The 13,822-nt window shown below is 49.7% G+C and overlaps 2 protein-coding genes and 1 long non-coding RNA gene across 5 annotated transcripts in view; 2 read left to right on the top strand and 1 right to left on the bottom strand.

The window, feature by feature from the left end:
* Psmd13 (proteasome 26S subunit, non-ATPase 13) overlaps positions 1-3,263 on the top strand; it is a 14,741-nt gene extending 11,478 nt beyond the window's left edge. The window contains exons 11-13 of the mRNA XM_021166313.2: positions 2,028-2,108; positions 2,219-2,335; positions 2,815-3,263. Coding sequence (XP_021021972.1) covers positions 2,028-2,108; positions 2,219-2,335; positions 2,815-2,910 — 294 coding nt within the window. The 3' untranslated portion in view covers positions 2,911-3,263. The remainder of the gene's footprint in view (positions 1-2,027; positions 2,109-2,218; positions 2,336-2,814) is intronic.
* A 295-nt stretch (positions 3,264-3,558) lies between these two features.
* Positions 3,559-5,039, bottom strand: LOC110299481 (cytochrome c oxidase subunit 8B, mitochondrial). The gene is made up of 2 exons (XM_021169189.2): positions 4,834-5,039; positions 3,559-3,705 (listed from the first exon to the last, which is right to left on the bottom strand). Exons 1-2 carry the CDS (start codon positions 4,942-4,944, stop codon positions 3,604-3,606), a joined length of 213 nt encoding a protein of 70 aa, XP_021024848.1. The 5' UTR covers positions 4,945-5,039; the 3' UTR covers positions 3,559-3,603.
* A 5,501-nt stretch (positions 5,040-10,540) lies between these two features.
* On the top strand, positions 10,541-13,550 carry LOC110299295. 3 transcript variants are annotated; one of them, XR_002378443.2, is made up of 4 exons: positions 10,541-10,588; positions 10,999-11,172; positions 11,753-11,845; positions 13,169-13,550. It is a non-coding gene; the product is annotated as an uncharacterized LOC110299295 (long non-coding RNA). The 3 variants fall into 3 exon arrangements; XR_003837120.1 differs by having other exon boundaries at positions 10,562-11,172; XR_003837121.1 differs by having other exon boundaries at positions 10,562-11,172; positions 11,756-11,845.
* The last annotated feature ends 272 nt before the right edge of the window (positions 13,551-13,822 follow it).

Consider the following 13,822-nt stretch of genomic DNA (forward strand, 5'->3'; position numbering starts at 1 on the left):
GGGGGGGGGGGGGCTTGAATACTTGAATATGGGACTAATAAGACGATCTATTTTTTCTTTCTTTCTTTTATTTATTTATTTATTTATTGGGTTTTCAAGACAGGGTTTCTCTGTGTTGTCCTGGCTGTCCTGGAACTCACTCTGTAGACCAGGCTGGCCTCAAACTCAGAAATCCGGCCTGCCTCTGCATCCCAAGTGCTGGGATTAAAGGTGTGCGCCACCACTGCCCAGCCAGAATTTTTTTTAGGCAAGACAGCCTCTCACTATGTCATCCTGAACATAGCCTGGAATTTGCTATGAACCAGCCTGGTCTTGAACTCACAGAGATCTGCCTGTCTCTGCCTCCTGGATACTGGGATTAAAGGCGGCCAAGCTCCCCCGAACAACCACAACTTCTGACCAAAAAAAACTATTTTTATTTTTAATTTTGTTTATTTTCTATCCAAACCGCAGTTCCCCCTCCCGGCTTACTTTCCATCTCCCAGCCCACGCCTCATCCACTCCTCCCTCCCTCTTCAGAAAAGGGCCGGCCTCAGTGGCTGTCAGTCAGCCATGGCATATCAGATTGTATAAGGCTAGTACTCCCCTTCCTTTGAGGCCTGATGAGGTAACACAGAGGGGGAAAGAGCCAGAAGCAGGCAGCAGAGTCGGAGACAGCTCCTGCTCCCTCTGTTAGCAACCCTACAGGAAGAGCAAGCTCCACAGCTGGAGCGTATGCAGAGGGCCTAGGCCAGCCCCTCTCAGGCTTCCTGGTCAGCAGTTCGGTCTCTGTGGGCTCAGGTTGTGTGATTTGTGGCTTTCCTCACCATCTCCTGGGGATTTGCCCAGGCTCTACCTAATATTTGGCTGTGGGTCTCTGCATCTGTTTCCATCAGTTGCTGGGTGCAGCCTCTCTTGACTGTTGGGCTGCACGGCAATCTATAAGTATAACAAACTATCATTAGGAATTCTGCTCCCATAATTTCTGTGCCACCTTAACCCCTGCACATCTTGTAGGCAGGACAAATTGTAGGTCAAGGATATTGTAGCTGGGTTGGTGTCCCAGTCCTGCCACTAGAAGTCTGGCCTGGTTACAGGAGATTGTGGTTCAGCCCGTACCCCCCACTGCTAGGAGTTCCTGGGTTCACCTCATCAACTCCTGCATATTTCCATTGCCTTAGGCGTCCAGCTCATCCCATAGATACCCTGATTCCAGTTTATCTCCCAGTTCTCTCTCCCTCCATCCTTCCCACTTCCTGTTCCCATCCCCACTCTCCACGCCCGTCTACCATGCCACAAGAACACTTGCTCAAGGGCTGGCAAGATGGCTCAGCAGGTAATAGCTCTTTGGAAGGTCATGTCATGAGTTCAAATCCCAGGAACCACATGGTGACTCACAACCACCCGCAATGAGATCTGATGCCCTCTTCTGGTGCGTCTGAAGAAATAAATCTTTGGGCCAGAGCAAGCAGGGCCAACCAGAATGAGCAGAGGTCCTAAAAGAACTTCAATTCCCAACCACAACGTGAAGGCTCACAGCCATCTGTACAGCTACAGTGTACTCACATACATACATACATACATACATACATACATACACACACACACACACACACACACACACATACACACATACATACATCTTTTTAGAAAGAAAAGAAAGAAAGAAAGAAAGAAAGAAAGAAAGAAAGAAAGAAAGAAAGATAGAAAGAAAGAAAGAGAAAAGAAAGAAAAGGAAGGAAGGGAAAGGAAAGGAAGGAAGGAAGAAAACACTTGCTCAGCTCTGTTCGTAACAGCCAGAAACTGGAACCTTTTCTTAATGACTTACTTTTGTTTCACGTACATGGATGTTTTGTCTGCATGTATGGCATGTATGTCTGTATGAGGGTTGGGAACTGCCATGTGGGTGCTGGAATTGAACCTGGATCCTTTGGAAGAATAGCCAGTGCTCTTAACCACTGAGCCATATCTCCAGCTCTGACCAAAAAATAAAAATTAAAATTAATTCTCTGACCGCTTTTGCTTAGAAAAATAGTTTTGTTTTTCAGATGACTTTCACACGGCCTGCCAACCACAGACAACTCACTTTTGAAGAAATTGCCAAAAGTGCCAAAATCACTGTCAACAAGGTATGGTTCTGGGACTCGGGTCACAGCAGCAGTGCTACCACATCCCAGGCAGAGATCTGGCCTCAGCGAGCACTGGGCTCCCAGCGTGTCTCATGAAGTCCCTTGCACAGGTGGAGTTGCTGGTGATGAAGGCGCTCTCGGTGGGGCTGGTGAGAGGCAGCATAGACGAGGTGGACAAGCGGGTTCACATGACATGGGTGCAGCCGCGAGTGCTGGATTTGCAGCAGGTAAGGGGGCTGGGCCCCTGCCCTTTGCGGGCTTACCAATGCTGTCCTAGTTTTATGTGGACAGAAGCCATTTAGGAAGCGGATGCTGTTCCACACAAGGTGGGATTACTGCTGTGGAGGCCTAGAAAAGCAGCCCTGAGGTCTGCGCCCTGCACTTCCAGGCTTACTCTGACAGCAGTGCTGGCTGTGCTGCTGATGCCTCCTAATCCTGAAATTGCTGCTCCAGCAGACATGTTCCTGGTTTTGTGACTTGATCCCATGCCCTATCATGTTTCCCGGACATTTAATCCTGTGATTTCCTCATTCTTTTTTCTTTCATGTGAGATTTTAGAATGTCCTCGTGATCAGAATTGGCCCAGTGATTCCATCACACACCTCCACCTTCAGTTCTGTTGCCCTTAGCATTTCCCCAGAAAAGAACTAGAGACCCAGCCCTCCCAGACTCCCTTGCAGCTGATAGCCATGTGATTTGCCTTTAGATCAAGGGGATGAAGGACCGTCTGGAGCTTTGGTGCACTGATGTGAAGAGCATGGAGATGCTGGTGGAACACCAGGCTCAGGACATCCTCACCTAGTGCCCCGGTGTCCTGCAGACCCTGCCGCACCTTGCAAGGCAATTCTGTGGCCCCCGAAACCATCAGCAGAGATCTGTATTCATTTGGGATGGAGTTTAGGATCCTGCTCGGGGTGGGAACTGTTCTTGCTATAAAAGCAGAGAACTGTCACTGGTGGGGGGGTGACTATGTGGAGAAGGCTCCTGTGTGGGGTCTTTTGTAGCCTGCAAGGGGTGGGAGGGGGGGCTCCAGGCCTAGGTGATGAGAAAGGGCACGAATGGGATGGGGACAGAGTAGTCTCCGCCCAGCCCCACCTGAGTGGGCTTTGTCCAGTGTGGTCTGAGTGCTGCTCTAATAAATGCCTTGGCATCGTTCTCTTGGTGCTTCTGTTCTTTGCCTTAGCTCCTTAGCCAATCCTGTGTCTGAAAGAAAAAAGAAATGAGCATGTACACTGGGACTCAGGGTCGGTGGGGACTTGCCTTACTCCTCCCCTATCACCATGCACAGGACCACCACCAAAGAAGTGAGTTCTGTATTGTCAGGGAGGCATTGGTTCCTTTTTGCAGTCATCTTCAGAGCATTCTCAGACTCAGGCATCCACACTCGCCACCCAGCATCACTAAGGCACTGGATATTAGGAGTGCCGCGCTCAAGAATCTGCACAAGCAGTAGGCGGATGAAGTGTTTAATGAAATCTCTCAGGGATGGGCAACTTCATGCTGCAGAGCTCTTTTTATAGCTCTCCAAGTGGGATAAGACCCATCCTGCTGGAACCATGAAGCCAACGACTATGGCTGAGATCCCCACAGCCTGCTCCTGTGGAAAGAAAGCAAACATGAGTCGCCTGGCCACGGGCCAGGGTAACTTCCCTGTTCTTAGACTCCTGGGGCAGAAGCATCCCTCCAGCTGGGGATTACTCCCTTGCTCTTCCTCTCTGTTGGCAGCCATAGTCCCCATTTGCCTTCGGCTTCTCTAGGCAGGCTTGTGAACAGGCAGGCTCTGCTGTGTCAGAGCTTGGCAGCCTGGAGCCCTTAGCAGGGAGAATGACCTCAGAAATCAGGAGAAACAGCCTTGGGCTTCAGAGCCCGAGATCCTGCCTAGCTGAAGCAGCTCCCAGTAAGGCAGAGGTTCACTCAGCTCCTGTCGGGTCTTACGTTCCAGGGTGCTATGCAGAAGAGCAGACCAGCTAAGGTTTCCATTGTTATAGACAAACACAGGTCCTTTCTCAGAAAGCAGTCCCATTCAGAAGCCAACCGGGTATGGTCAGACACCTGCCTTGTGTGTCTGGTGAGCAGTGGTGACCCCCATCTGGCTCTCTGTCTTCTCAGTAGCTTTAGGTAGAGAAGCAGATTCTGAGGTATCAACTGCACTGACACCCCGAGTTCCCTCTAAATAGGGCCTGGGTCCAAGTCTTCTTAACGCTGTCAGTACTTCACTTGGAAACTAGTCCTTCCTGTTGACCTCAATCCTGAGTTCAAGCAAATTTGGCATAGAATGGGGATCTTAGTCTGGGCTGAGTAGCTCTGTGTGTGACCCCAGGACCTGGGTGTGTTATATATGTGAGACAGACACACTTTGTATGTCCGGTTTTATCAGGTTGGCTACCATTTTAGTTTCTCCTCAGAGCAGCCCACCTTTCCCCTTAACAGTGGAATAAAAACATCCTGATAGCAGTCCTGTGTCCTACTTGAACTCTGCCCCCTAGTTCTGTCACTGTCGACCTTGGCCAGAGGTATGTGAGGCCTGAGGACAGTCCCCACCCCACCATTCGTAGCCCCTGAGAGCCTGGCCCGCAGGCAGTGGTGCCAGAGCCCTCTTCCGGCACCCAGACACAGTCTTGCATAAAACCCTGATACCTAGCACCACGTCCACCCCTCTCCTTTATCACTTTAATCTTCCCTGTTGCCCTGAAGCCCAGAGAATGCTACCTTAGAAGTTACTTACCACGGCGGAAGTGGGAGTTTTGGCTGGCTTGGCAGAGATATGGGCTTTAGGAACCACTGTGAACTTCATAGGCGCTTGGAGCAGCCGCAGGAAAGGGGGGAGCCTTGGCATGATTCTCGGGGTCGTACTCCTTCCTTGGCCCCAAAGAGGCACCCTGAATGTCCGCTGCACGTCCTCTGACCACTTAGGTAGCTGGGGCTTTTTATAGCTGGGGTGGAGAGCTGCAGCTGTCTCCTGTCACAAGACTTGGCAGAAAGGTGGCTGCTGGTAACTGGGAGAGAGCCAGTCTGTCCTGTGAGCCCGCTGTGAGCCCCTCAACATGTAGGGCCCTTCCATACAAGATTCACTTCTTTGCAGAAAGAGACTTCAATGGGACAAACCCAGGAAAGTCAGACTTTAAAATGCAAGAGATGTGGTATACTTTAAAAAATAAACCTTAACTCTTGGGGTATCAACCAAACAATACATGCAGAGCCTGCATTGAAGTCCTGCGACCTGGTTGCTGCAAAGGAACAGAAATAAGAGTGTAGACCAGGCACTTTCTGAGTGTCAGCTGTGGGCAGGAACTATGTCTGGGGTCAGACTCTTGTCCCCAGTCAAGGCACCAGGCTGGGTGAGCTCTAGCACCCAGGCCTCTCTACAGATAGTATGCTGTCCGTTTCTCCCCAGACTTGCATTAGTGCCGTGTTATCCTGCTCCTGGAAGACTGTCACCCTGCAGACCCCACTCTCCCTCCCATGTGCCCCTCTCCCCTGTCCCCAGGCAGCTGTCCTCTTATCCCAGCTGATTCCTACCAAACGCAAAGGGCAGTTTCCCTGCACTGTCAGCCTCGCTCAGTTGCTGGGTGTCCTTCCGTCTCATTCAGTCTCTTCCTGACCTCGGGTCAGCCTCAGGCTCTTGGGTCTCCATCTGGTCTTTCCAGACCTCCTGGCCCTGGACTGCCTGTGCTTTAGCACAGCCAGCTCCTCAGTCACCTGAGACTGACTGTGATCAGGACAGACTAACCACCAATGGCTCTGCCCACCTCAGGGCCAAGTTCTGTCCTCCAGCAGCAGTCTCTATTTGCTCTGGAATTGATACTCCGCTTCCAACACACCAGTAGCACCACAGCCCAGAGATTAGCTCCCCATCTTCCCAAACTCTAATCTCAAGCACTTCTACTTTGGCCTCTACACATTGCCTCAGACAATTCTTGTAAAGCAGCCTGCATAGCTGCCTATGATCTGCCTCCTCCTACGGGCTGCATGCACTGCCTCCCCACAGCCTCCGAGGCCTGATGGCATCCATAACATTGTCAGCACACAACTCGTGCTTTTTACTGGGCACCCCCTTCTATTCTCTCATGTCTGTTCAGGTCACAAATGGCATCTGAAGTGTATCTTGCTCCACCATGTGCTCCCTTGACTAGTGGAGAAGGTTTGTGAGGGGTAGGACCTCCACGTTCTCCGCTGAGTCTTTAGGACTTAGAGCAGTTTCTGGTTTAGCAGGATGTTCATCGAGGTAGGCAGTCAGGATGTATGGATGATAAGTGCGTGGGTAGTCAGTTGGGCAAGAAGATATAAGGATGTATAGATGATGCTCCTATCATATACCAGGCCTGACCTAGACTAGGTAATAAAAGCTGGGTTATCTTCAGGGAAAATGTTTCATTATCAGAAGGAATCGTCATGGCTGGTAAAGGCCACAGCCCAGTGTGCCCCATAGTTGCTTTCAGACAATATTGGTGTGAGCCCAAGATGGGAAATGTGGTCACGGGGCATTCAGCCTTGTCCTTGGCCGTTGTATGCACCCGTAAAGTTAGCCAGGTCACCACCTTTCCTGGAGACCATTGTGCCCTCCTTTGTTTAGAAATGGTGATGAAGGGAATCTGTTTCACTAGGCACTTGACTTTTTTTCTTCCTGAGAAGAATTGGCTGTGTATGTGGGACTCCTTAAGCTCCACCTACCCAGTAGGCCCAGTCTAGTCCAGCAAGGAGGCACGTCCAAGGAGGTCAGAGGGAGGGCTCCGATGGGGAGGTTAATTGAATGTTATTTCCCCCAGCCCTGAGCTCCAGATTCCCGCCTCAGGCTGTGGGGGGCCTCTTCCTCTCCTTCGCTGTAATCCCTTCCATCTAAACCTTTAATTACAGCCTTGGGGTCCTGTGGGGATAAGGCTGTAGACCTGAGCAGTTTGTTCAGAGGCTCAGTCTTCCACAGACATTTCCTCTTTCACAAATAAGACCTGTGTCTAACCTGTCCAGGCCGGCTTCTGGAGGAGGCCTCTGTCTCTGCCTTTCTGGGCTTGGGCCATTTTCTGACTGGCTGTTGGCAGGACCATCTTTAGATTGCAAGACTGCCCTAGACCCGGATCATGTTACCCTTCTCAGAGCAGCTCCAAGTTCTGTTAGCAGTGCCAAGACAGCGGAATCTCTCCCTTTTCAGCTGTCTGGTACTTAGTTTTAAGAGAAGGTTTAGGCTTATAGACGGGTTGTGAAGACAAGGCAAAGTGTTTCCGTGAGACCAGCACTGCTCCCCATTACTAATACAGAAGTAGGAGCAAGCCCAGGTGATGCTGTGCAACACTGGAGAAGCACTGCAAATGGGATATGGGGCGGAGAGATCCACAACCCTCCACTGCTTCAGGCTTGCCGACATCTCCTAGCCCAGCCATGGTGGACAAGGCCTCAGTGAGGCAGGTTGGAGGGGGGTAGCCAGTGCACAGAGAATCCACAGGTCCCCCTAGAACCCAGGTGGTCACACCAGTGAGAGCCCTCCACTCCCTTCCCGTGCCCTCCCCAGACTTTCTGGCCTTCCAGAACTCTCCAGGCACAACCCAACCCTTTTCATTCCTCCACTGCTGTGGTCTCTATCCCGCTACTCCGAGTAGAGGAGTGGTTGCCTCTCCTCCCTGGTCTGCCTTATACTTAAAGAAGAAGAAAACAGTGACATGCAGTATAGAATAGAAATGAAGGCCTCAAGGAACAGCCAAGAAAACAGCCACCGAGAAGTCTTAGTACAGGCCGGCCGACCCTAGCTTGGCCTGAACATGAGTGCCTCTCTGGGTGTGTGGTGGACAGCTTGTCCTTATGCTCATGTCTTTAGTCGGCATTCAAACACACAACGTATGCATGTACCACCACCCTGGCCTTTAAGCTTGAACACTCTTCCTATAAAAATAAAGCTCACCTCTGAATGCGGGACCCCTGGAGATCTTAGTGGACAATCGTGGACACAGGGCACCACCCTGTGGCCAGATTTGGAAGTACAGGAGCTGCTGGGGAAAGTAATGCGCAGGACTAGGGTAGTGTTCCCGAGCTTGACCTAGCGGGTGTCCAGAGGTCGTCTCCAGCTGTGCACTTTACCCTGGGCTTCTTTCTATCTGTATCCCATAAAACGGGTTTCCAGAATGTGGGATCTGAAGAAAGCCAGCAGCACCCGGAGGTCAGCTATAGGGGACGCTCGTGCTCCGGGCAGAGGCTGTGCAGAGCAGCCTCAGGCACAGCAGGCTCTCCTGGAGGCATTTACAGCTAGATTTATAGGCCGGAGGCTTGTTGCACGTGTCACATCTCCGTTTTCATTTACATAAAGATGCGATGGTTGGGCTAGAGAGATGGATGGCTCTCTGGTTAAAAACGTTTGTCACACAATCACGAGTACTGGACTTCAGAGCCTAGCAGCCATGTAACAAGCCTGGTACCTCATGATTGCCTGTCACTCCACCTCAGAGGGGTCCGAAGCCCTCTTCTGGCCTCAGGGTGTGCACAGTGACATACAGTGTGTGTGCCCACACATGTGGACGTAAACGATAGGTACATAATTAATTAAAAACCTGGTGCTTCCCAAGGATTCAAAACTAATCAGCTACTTTCCAGTTTACACTGTGTAAAAAAATTATTCCTCATTGTGAAGGTTAATCTTAATTATTGACTGGATGTGGACCCACTGTAGAAACATAGTTCTGGCTTTGTCTGAGTGGATGTTTCTAGAATGATTTAAAGGAGGAGGAAGATCTATCTGCTCTGAGTGTGGACCGCCCCTTCCTATGGACTGGGGCCGGATGAAGGAGGAAGGCAGCTGGGCATCGTGTCTCTCTCCTTCCTGACTGGATTCACACAACAAGCTGCCTCCTTTTCGTTGTCATTCCTCTCCACCGTGATGGTCTGTACCTTCCAACTCTGAGCCAAAATAAGAGCTTCCTTTCTAAGCCACTGTCGTCAGAGAGTTTGCCAAATCAACCCGAAGAGCAACAGGCATTCAGCAAAGGAAGATGTCCACCAGTCATCGAGATGTGAGTCCTACTTGATACAACCTAAACACCGAGGCACTGTGACATTGAAGCAGCAACTGAGAGCACGTACAGAGACGCCCACAATAGGATGGGCCTTTCGAGGGGGCGAGGCAGGATCCGTTGGTTGAGCGATTTCATGTGGAAACCCCTGAATTTCATCCCCAGCACTACATAAACCTGGTGTGGTGATATGTACTTATCCCAGCACTGGGGAGGATCAGAGGTTCAAGATCACCCTCAGTTTCATAGAGAGAGAGCATGAGGATGCTAGCCTAGGATGCAAGACATCCTGTTCCCAAAACCTATAAAACAGCAGCCAGCGAGATGGAGGGCGTTCAGTCCCTACTAAGAAGCGCCATGACAGAGGGAGGAAACAGACACCCACAGTTATACCCTGACCTCCACAGGTTATGCTATGGCTTGTGCATGCCCCCCAACTAAGTAAGTGTGATGGTTTGTATACTCTTGGACCAGGGAGTGGCACCATTTGGAGATGTGGCCTTGTTGGAATAGGTGTGTCACTGTGGGTATGGGCTTTAGACCCTCACCCTAGTTGCCTGGAAGTCAGTCTTCCACTAGCAGCCTTCAAATGAAGACGTAGAACTCTCAGCTCTGCCTGCGCCATGCCTGCCTGGATGCTGCCATGCTCCCACCTTGTTGATAATGGACTGAACCTCTGAACCTGTAAGCCAACCCCCAAATAAATGTTGGTTTTTTTTAATAAGACTTGCCCTGGTCATGGTGTCTGTTCACAGCAGTAAAACCCTAAGACAGTAAATAAATAAATAAATAAATAAATAAATAAATAAATAAATTTTAAAAGATAAATTCAAACACTAAAAAGGATTTAAAATTTGGGTGCCCAGCACTCAGGAGGCGGAGGCAGGTGGATTTCTGCGTTCGAGGCCAACCTGGTCTACAGAGTGAGTTCCAGGACAGCCAGGGCTACACAGAGAAGCCTTGTCTCAAAAACAAAAAGAAAAAAAATTAAAGCAGCTCTTATCCAGGGCATAGTTTTTCTCTGCTGCCTGGCTCGCTCTGCCGCAGTGTATCTAATAAGCTGCAGTGTATCTAATAAGCTGCCCCGGTCTGGCTCTGGTAATCTCATTCTGCTACAGTGTTATCTAATAAGCAGCTGTGCCTTCTGTCTCTGGTAACTGTATTCCCAGCCTGTCATTAGCCTGTTTAGCGAGGGTTCTCAGCACAGCACTTCTAACCCTTGTACATTGTATGCTATGGTTCCCTTTCATGATGGACAAACTGACTCAAGCTCACTCCACAGGCATGTGCCCTATGGACCTGCCACAGGGCTTCAAAACCCCGTCTGTTTTGTTAATGTAATGGTTAACTTTATGTGTCAACTTGACTGGACTCTGAAGTCAAGCTATTTGGTCAAACATTATTCTTGATATCTTTCCAAGACTGTTTTGGGGGTGAGATTAACAGGCAAGTTGGTGAGCTTTGGTGAAGCAAACAGCCTTACATGATGTGAGTAGTCCTTGTGCCCAGTTGAAGCCATGAGTAAAACAAAGTCTGACGTAGCCTTGAGCAAGAGAGAACTCTACCTCCAGACAACTTCGGGGGCAGGTGCAAAGTTAGCGCTGCCCTGGGTCTCTAGCTGCCAGCTTCCCCAACAGGCTCCAGGCGCCCCAAGCCCCACAATCAAGGAATCCAGTTTCTAAAATTAACCTACCTCTCTCTTTTCCCCTCCCTCCTCCCGCTCTTCCTCACTCTTCCTCCCGCTAGTTCTGTGGCCCTGCAGACCCCTGACTGAACTAACAGAGTTGGGGAGAATGAGCTGTAAAAAGGGGAGCTTTTCTGTCCTTTCACTTTGCACTGAAGCCCCATCCATCCTCCCTTTCTGCTTGCCATGGTAAATGGTGTCCAACGTATCACAGATGCACTGTGCACTGGAGAGGCAGAGCATCCTGCCTTCCACAGCCGTGCACACCGAGGTACCAGGGAACACCAGGAACTGGTGAGTTCCTGTGCAGCAAGTGGCCACCCACCCAGCGACTCGACATGATGTGCTTATCAAAATCTCTGTTTCTGTGGGCCAGAGCCAAATCCAGGTAAGCTGGGTCCCTCCTTGGGTCCACCGAGTGATTCACAGTATCTGCCACACTGTGTATCCTGCCAGGCCTAAGGTCCGCTTCCCAGCAGAGCCCTCGCTGTTGACACACTAAAATGAGCCCCGTTTCCTAGCAGGATATTGACAGACATCCTTACTGGTAAGGTTGTCTGGGAATTTCAGTGAAAGGACCAGCCATGTGTGACTCCAGGTGGTGCTAGATCAAGCTGAGCAAGTGAATCTCTCATACTTCAGATCCCTCAAGGTTCTTGAAAAGTTTGGGAGTTTGTTTGTTTGTTTGTTGTTTTTATTCTTGTTTTGTTTTGTTTTGTTTTTTGAGCAGGGTTTCTCTGTGTAGCTTTGGCTGTCCTGGAACTCACTCTGTAGACCAGGCTGACCTCGAATTCACAAAGATGCACCTGCTTCTGCCTCCAGGGCGCTGGAATCAAAGGCGAACGCCACCACTGCCCGGCCTTGTTTTGTTTTTAAAGACAGTTTTCGGCACACAGAGAAGCTGTAAGTTAGGACAGGTTTTTCTTGCCGTTGCCACCATTCTCATTGACACGTTATGCTGCACACAGCAGAGCCCCATCCTGAATGCCCAGCAGTGCCCACAGCAAGGAGAAGCATTCGATGTGTGACGACTCATCTCCTGCATCAGATATTCTCTAAAGGTTAGTGTTCTAAGTATGACCTTGAGGGTATTCTTGGATAAGATAAATATCCAAATCTGCAAAACAATGGCAGCTTCTGGAGCATCAGAAATATCAGCTGCAAGACGTGTGACAAATGCACAAAATATTCCAGAGAAAAGTAAATGAAGCCATAAATAGTTGTGTTCATGAACTTTAAAAAATGTGATTTTTTTTTTACCACTGCCAGTTCCCATAGATTATACCATGGCTTAGTGAGTGCAATTCTAAGACAATCCGTGGGAGTTTCAAAGTGGGTTCTCAGACAAACATGGGGAGGACTGAGGCAGGCTTGGACACGCACAGAATCAGACAACGAAGGTATGGGTTTCTTATGTTAGCTTTTCATATCATTTATTAAGATAATTTCTAATTTCATATGTATACTTAAAACTGATACATACAGGGCTGAGGAGATGGCTCAGCGGTAAAGAGCACTGACTGCTCTTAGAAAGCAGTTTTAACTCAGACTGGTCCTGAGTTCAAATCCCAACAACCACATGGTGGCTCCGTAATGATATCTGGTGCCCTCTTTTGGGGTGTCTGAAGACAGCTACAGTGTTCTTACATATAATAAATAAATAAATCTTTAAAAACAAAAACTGATACAAACAGCTACTGCTTATAAGATTCGAAATGTCTCCATTTTGGGGCTGCAGAGATGGCTAAGTGGGTACCGCACTTGTTTGCTGTGGCAGAGGACCCAGGTTGTGTTCCCAGCACCCTCACAATGGCAACTCCAGTTCCATGTCCTTCTGTCCTCTGATGGCAACTTGCACACATGCAGTACACACAAATACATGCAAGCCACACAACCATAAATCCATCTTTAAAAATGTCTTTTGATTTAAAATGTCAGGCTCAGCTTCTTGCCCCTGCCACCTTTTGCCAGCCAGTCTTGCCACTGCTCCCAGCCATAAGGCCAAATAAACTGTGTTAACAAACAACAAAGTTAAATGTCACAGGGGCAAATTCATCCTCCCCTGGCTGTTGGAACCACTAGTCTCGCTTGTGCAACAACACAGCTTTTGTTCCTACAGCCCACAGTGACTGTGCCTGTAAACAAAACAAAACAGGAGGTGTAGTGGAGCTGAGAGTGACAGGACAACCAGGTTTCCAACCTTGTCCCCCTAAGTGCTATCTGAGACATGAGCCAAGGAAGAGTCAGGAGGTGCTGAGAGTCTCTTTGAGGAACAGAAATAATAGGATGCTCTGAGGGGAGGAGAAATCCACCTCTTTGCTGCAAATATCCCTAACCCTAACCTCATAAAATGAAGCCTGCAACCCAGGAATTCTCCTTTGCAGGAATTCTCCCTGCAGGAGGCGCTGTCGAACCTTGGAGCGTGTCTGACCTTGGAGATCACCAGCAGAACATGGAGTGTGGGCAGGGTTCAAAGAAGTCTGAGTTCAGAGTGCAAGAGTGTGTGTGCCCAAGTGCTGGGGGAACTGCAGGGCGCGCTGCAGGAGAAGGCAAATCACAGGGTACAGGCGCAGAGGCTGAGAGCGCTCCGCAAAGTTCACACAGATGGCATAGTCTGTGACCGACAGCTACAGGTCCTTGCGGTGACAGTGACAGAAACAGGGCTCTCTCTGCACAGAGGCACTACTGCAGGAGAGCGGTGTGAGAGGACTTGATAGACTGGACGGGCAGAAACACAGATGCTGTTCCAAAGAGTGGAGGTCACCAGTGCGCTTGCGGCGGGGAGGGGACGGCAGTGGGAGGATGGAGGCGGTGTTAGTGAGGGTGAAAGCACGAAGCTTGTTTTTGCCATTTTTTTTTTTTTTAAAGATTTATTTATTTATTATATGTAAGTACACTGTAGCTGTCTTCAGACATTCCAGAAGAGGGCGCCAGATCTCGTTGTGGATGGTTGTGAGCCACCATGTGGTTGCTGGGATCCGAACTCTGGACCTTCGGAAGAACAGTCGGGTGCTCTTACCCACTGAGCCATCTCACCA

The sequence above is a fragment of the Mus caroli genome, chromosome 7 (genome assembly GCF_900094665.2).
Source record: "Mus caroli chromosome 7, CAROLI_EIJ_v1.1, whole genome shotgun sequence".
Lineage (NCBI taxonomy): Eukaryota > Metazoa > Chordata > Mammalia > Rodentia > Muridae > Mus > Mus caroli.

Excerpts from the sequence above, each read along its gene's own strand:
- LOC110299481 (XM_021169189.2), bottom strand. The coding sequence starts at position 4,944 with ATGCCAAGGCTCCCCCCTTTCCTGCGGCTGCTCCAAGCGCCTATGAAG. Across the intron at positions 3,706-4,833 it reads AAACTCCCACTTCCGCCGTG|GAGCAGGCTGTGGGGATCTC; the intron begins GTAAGTAACTTC and ends TTCTTTCCACAG.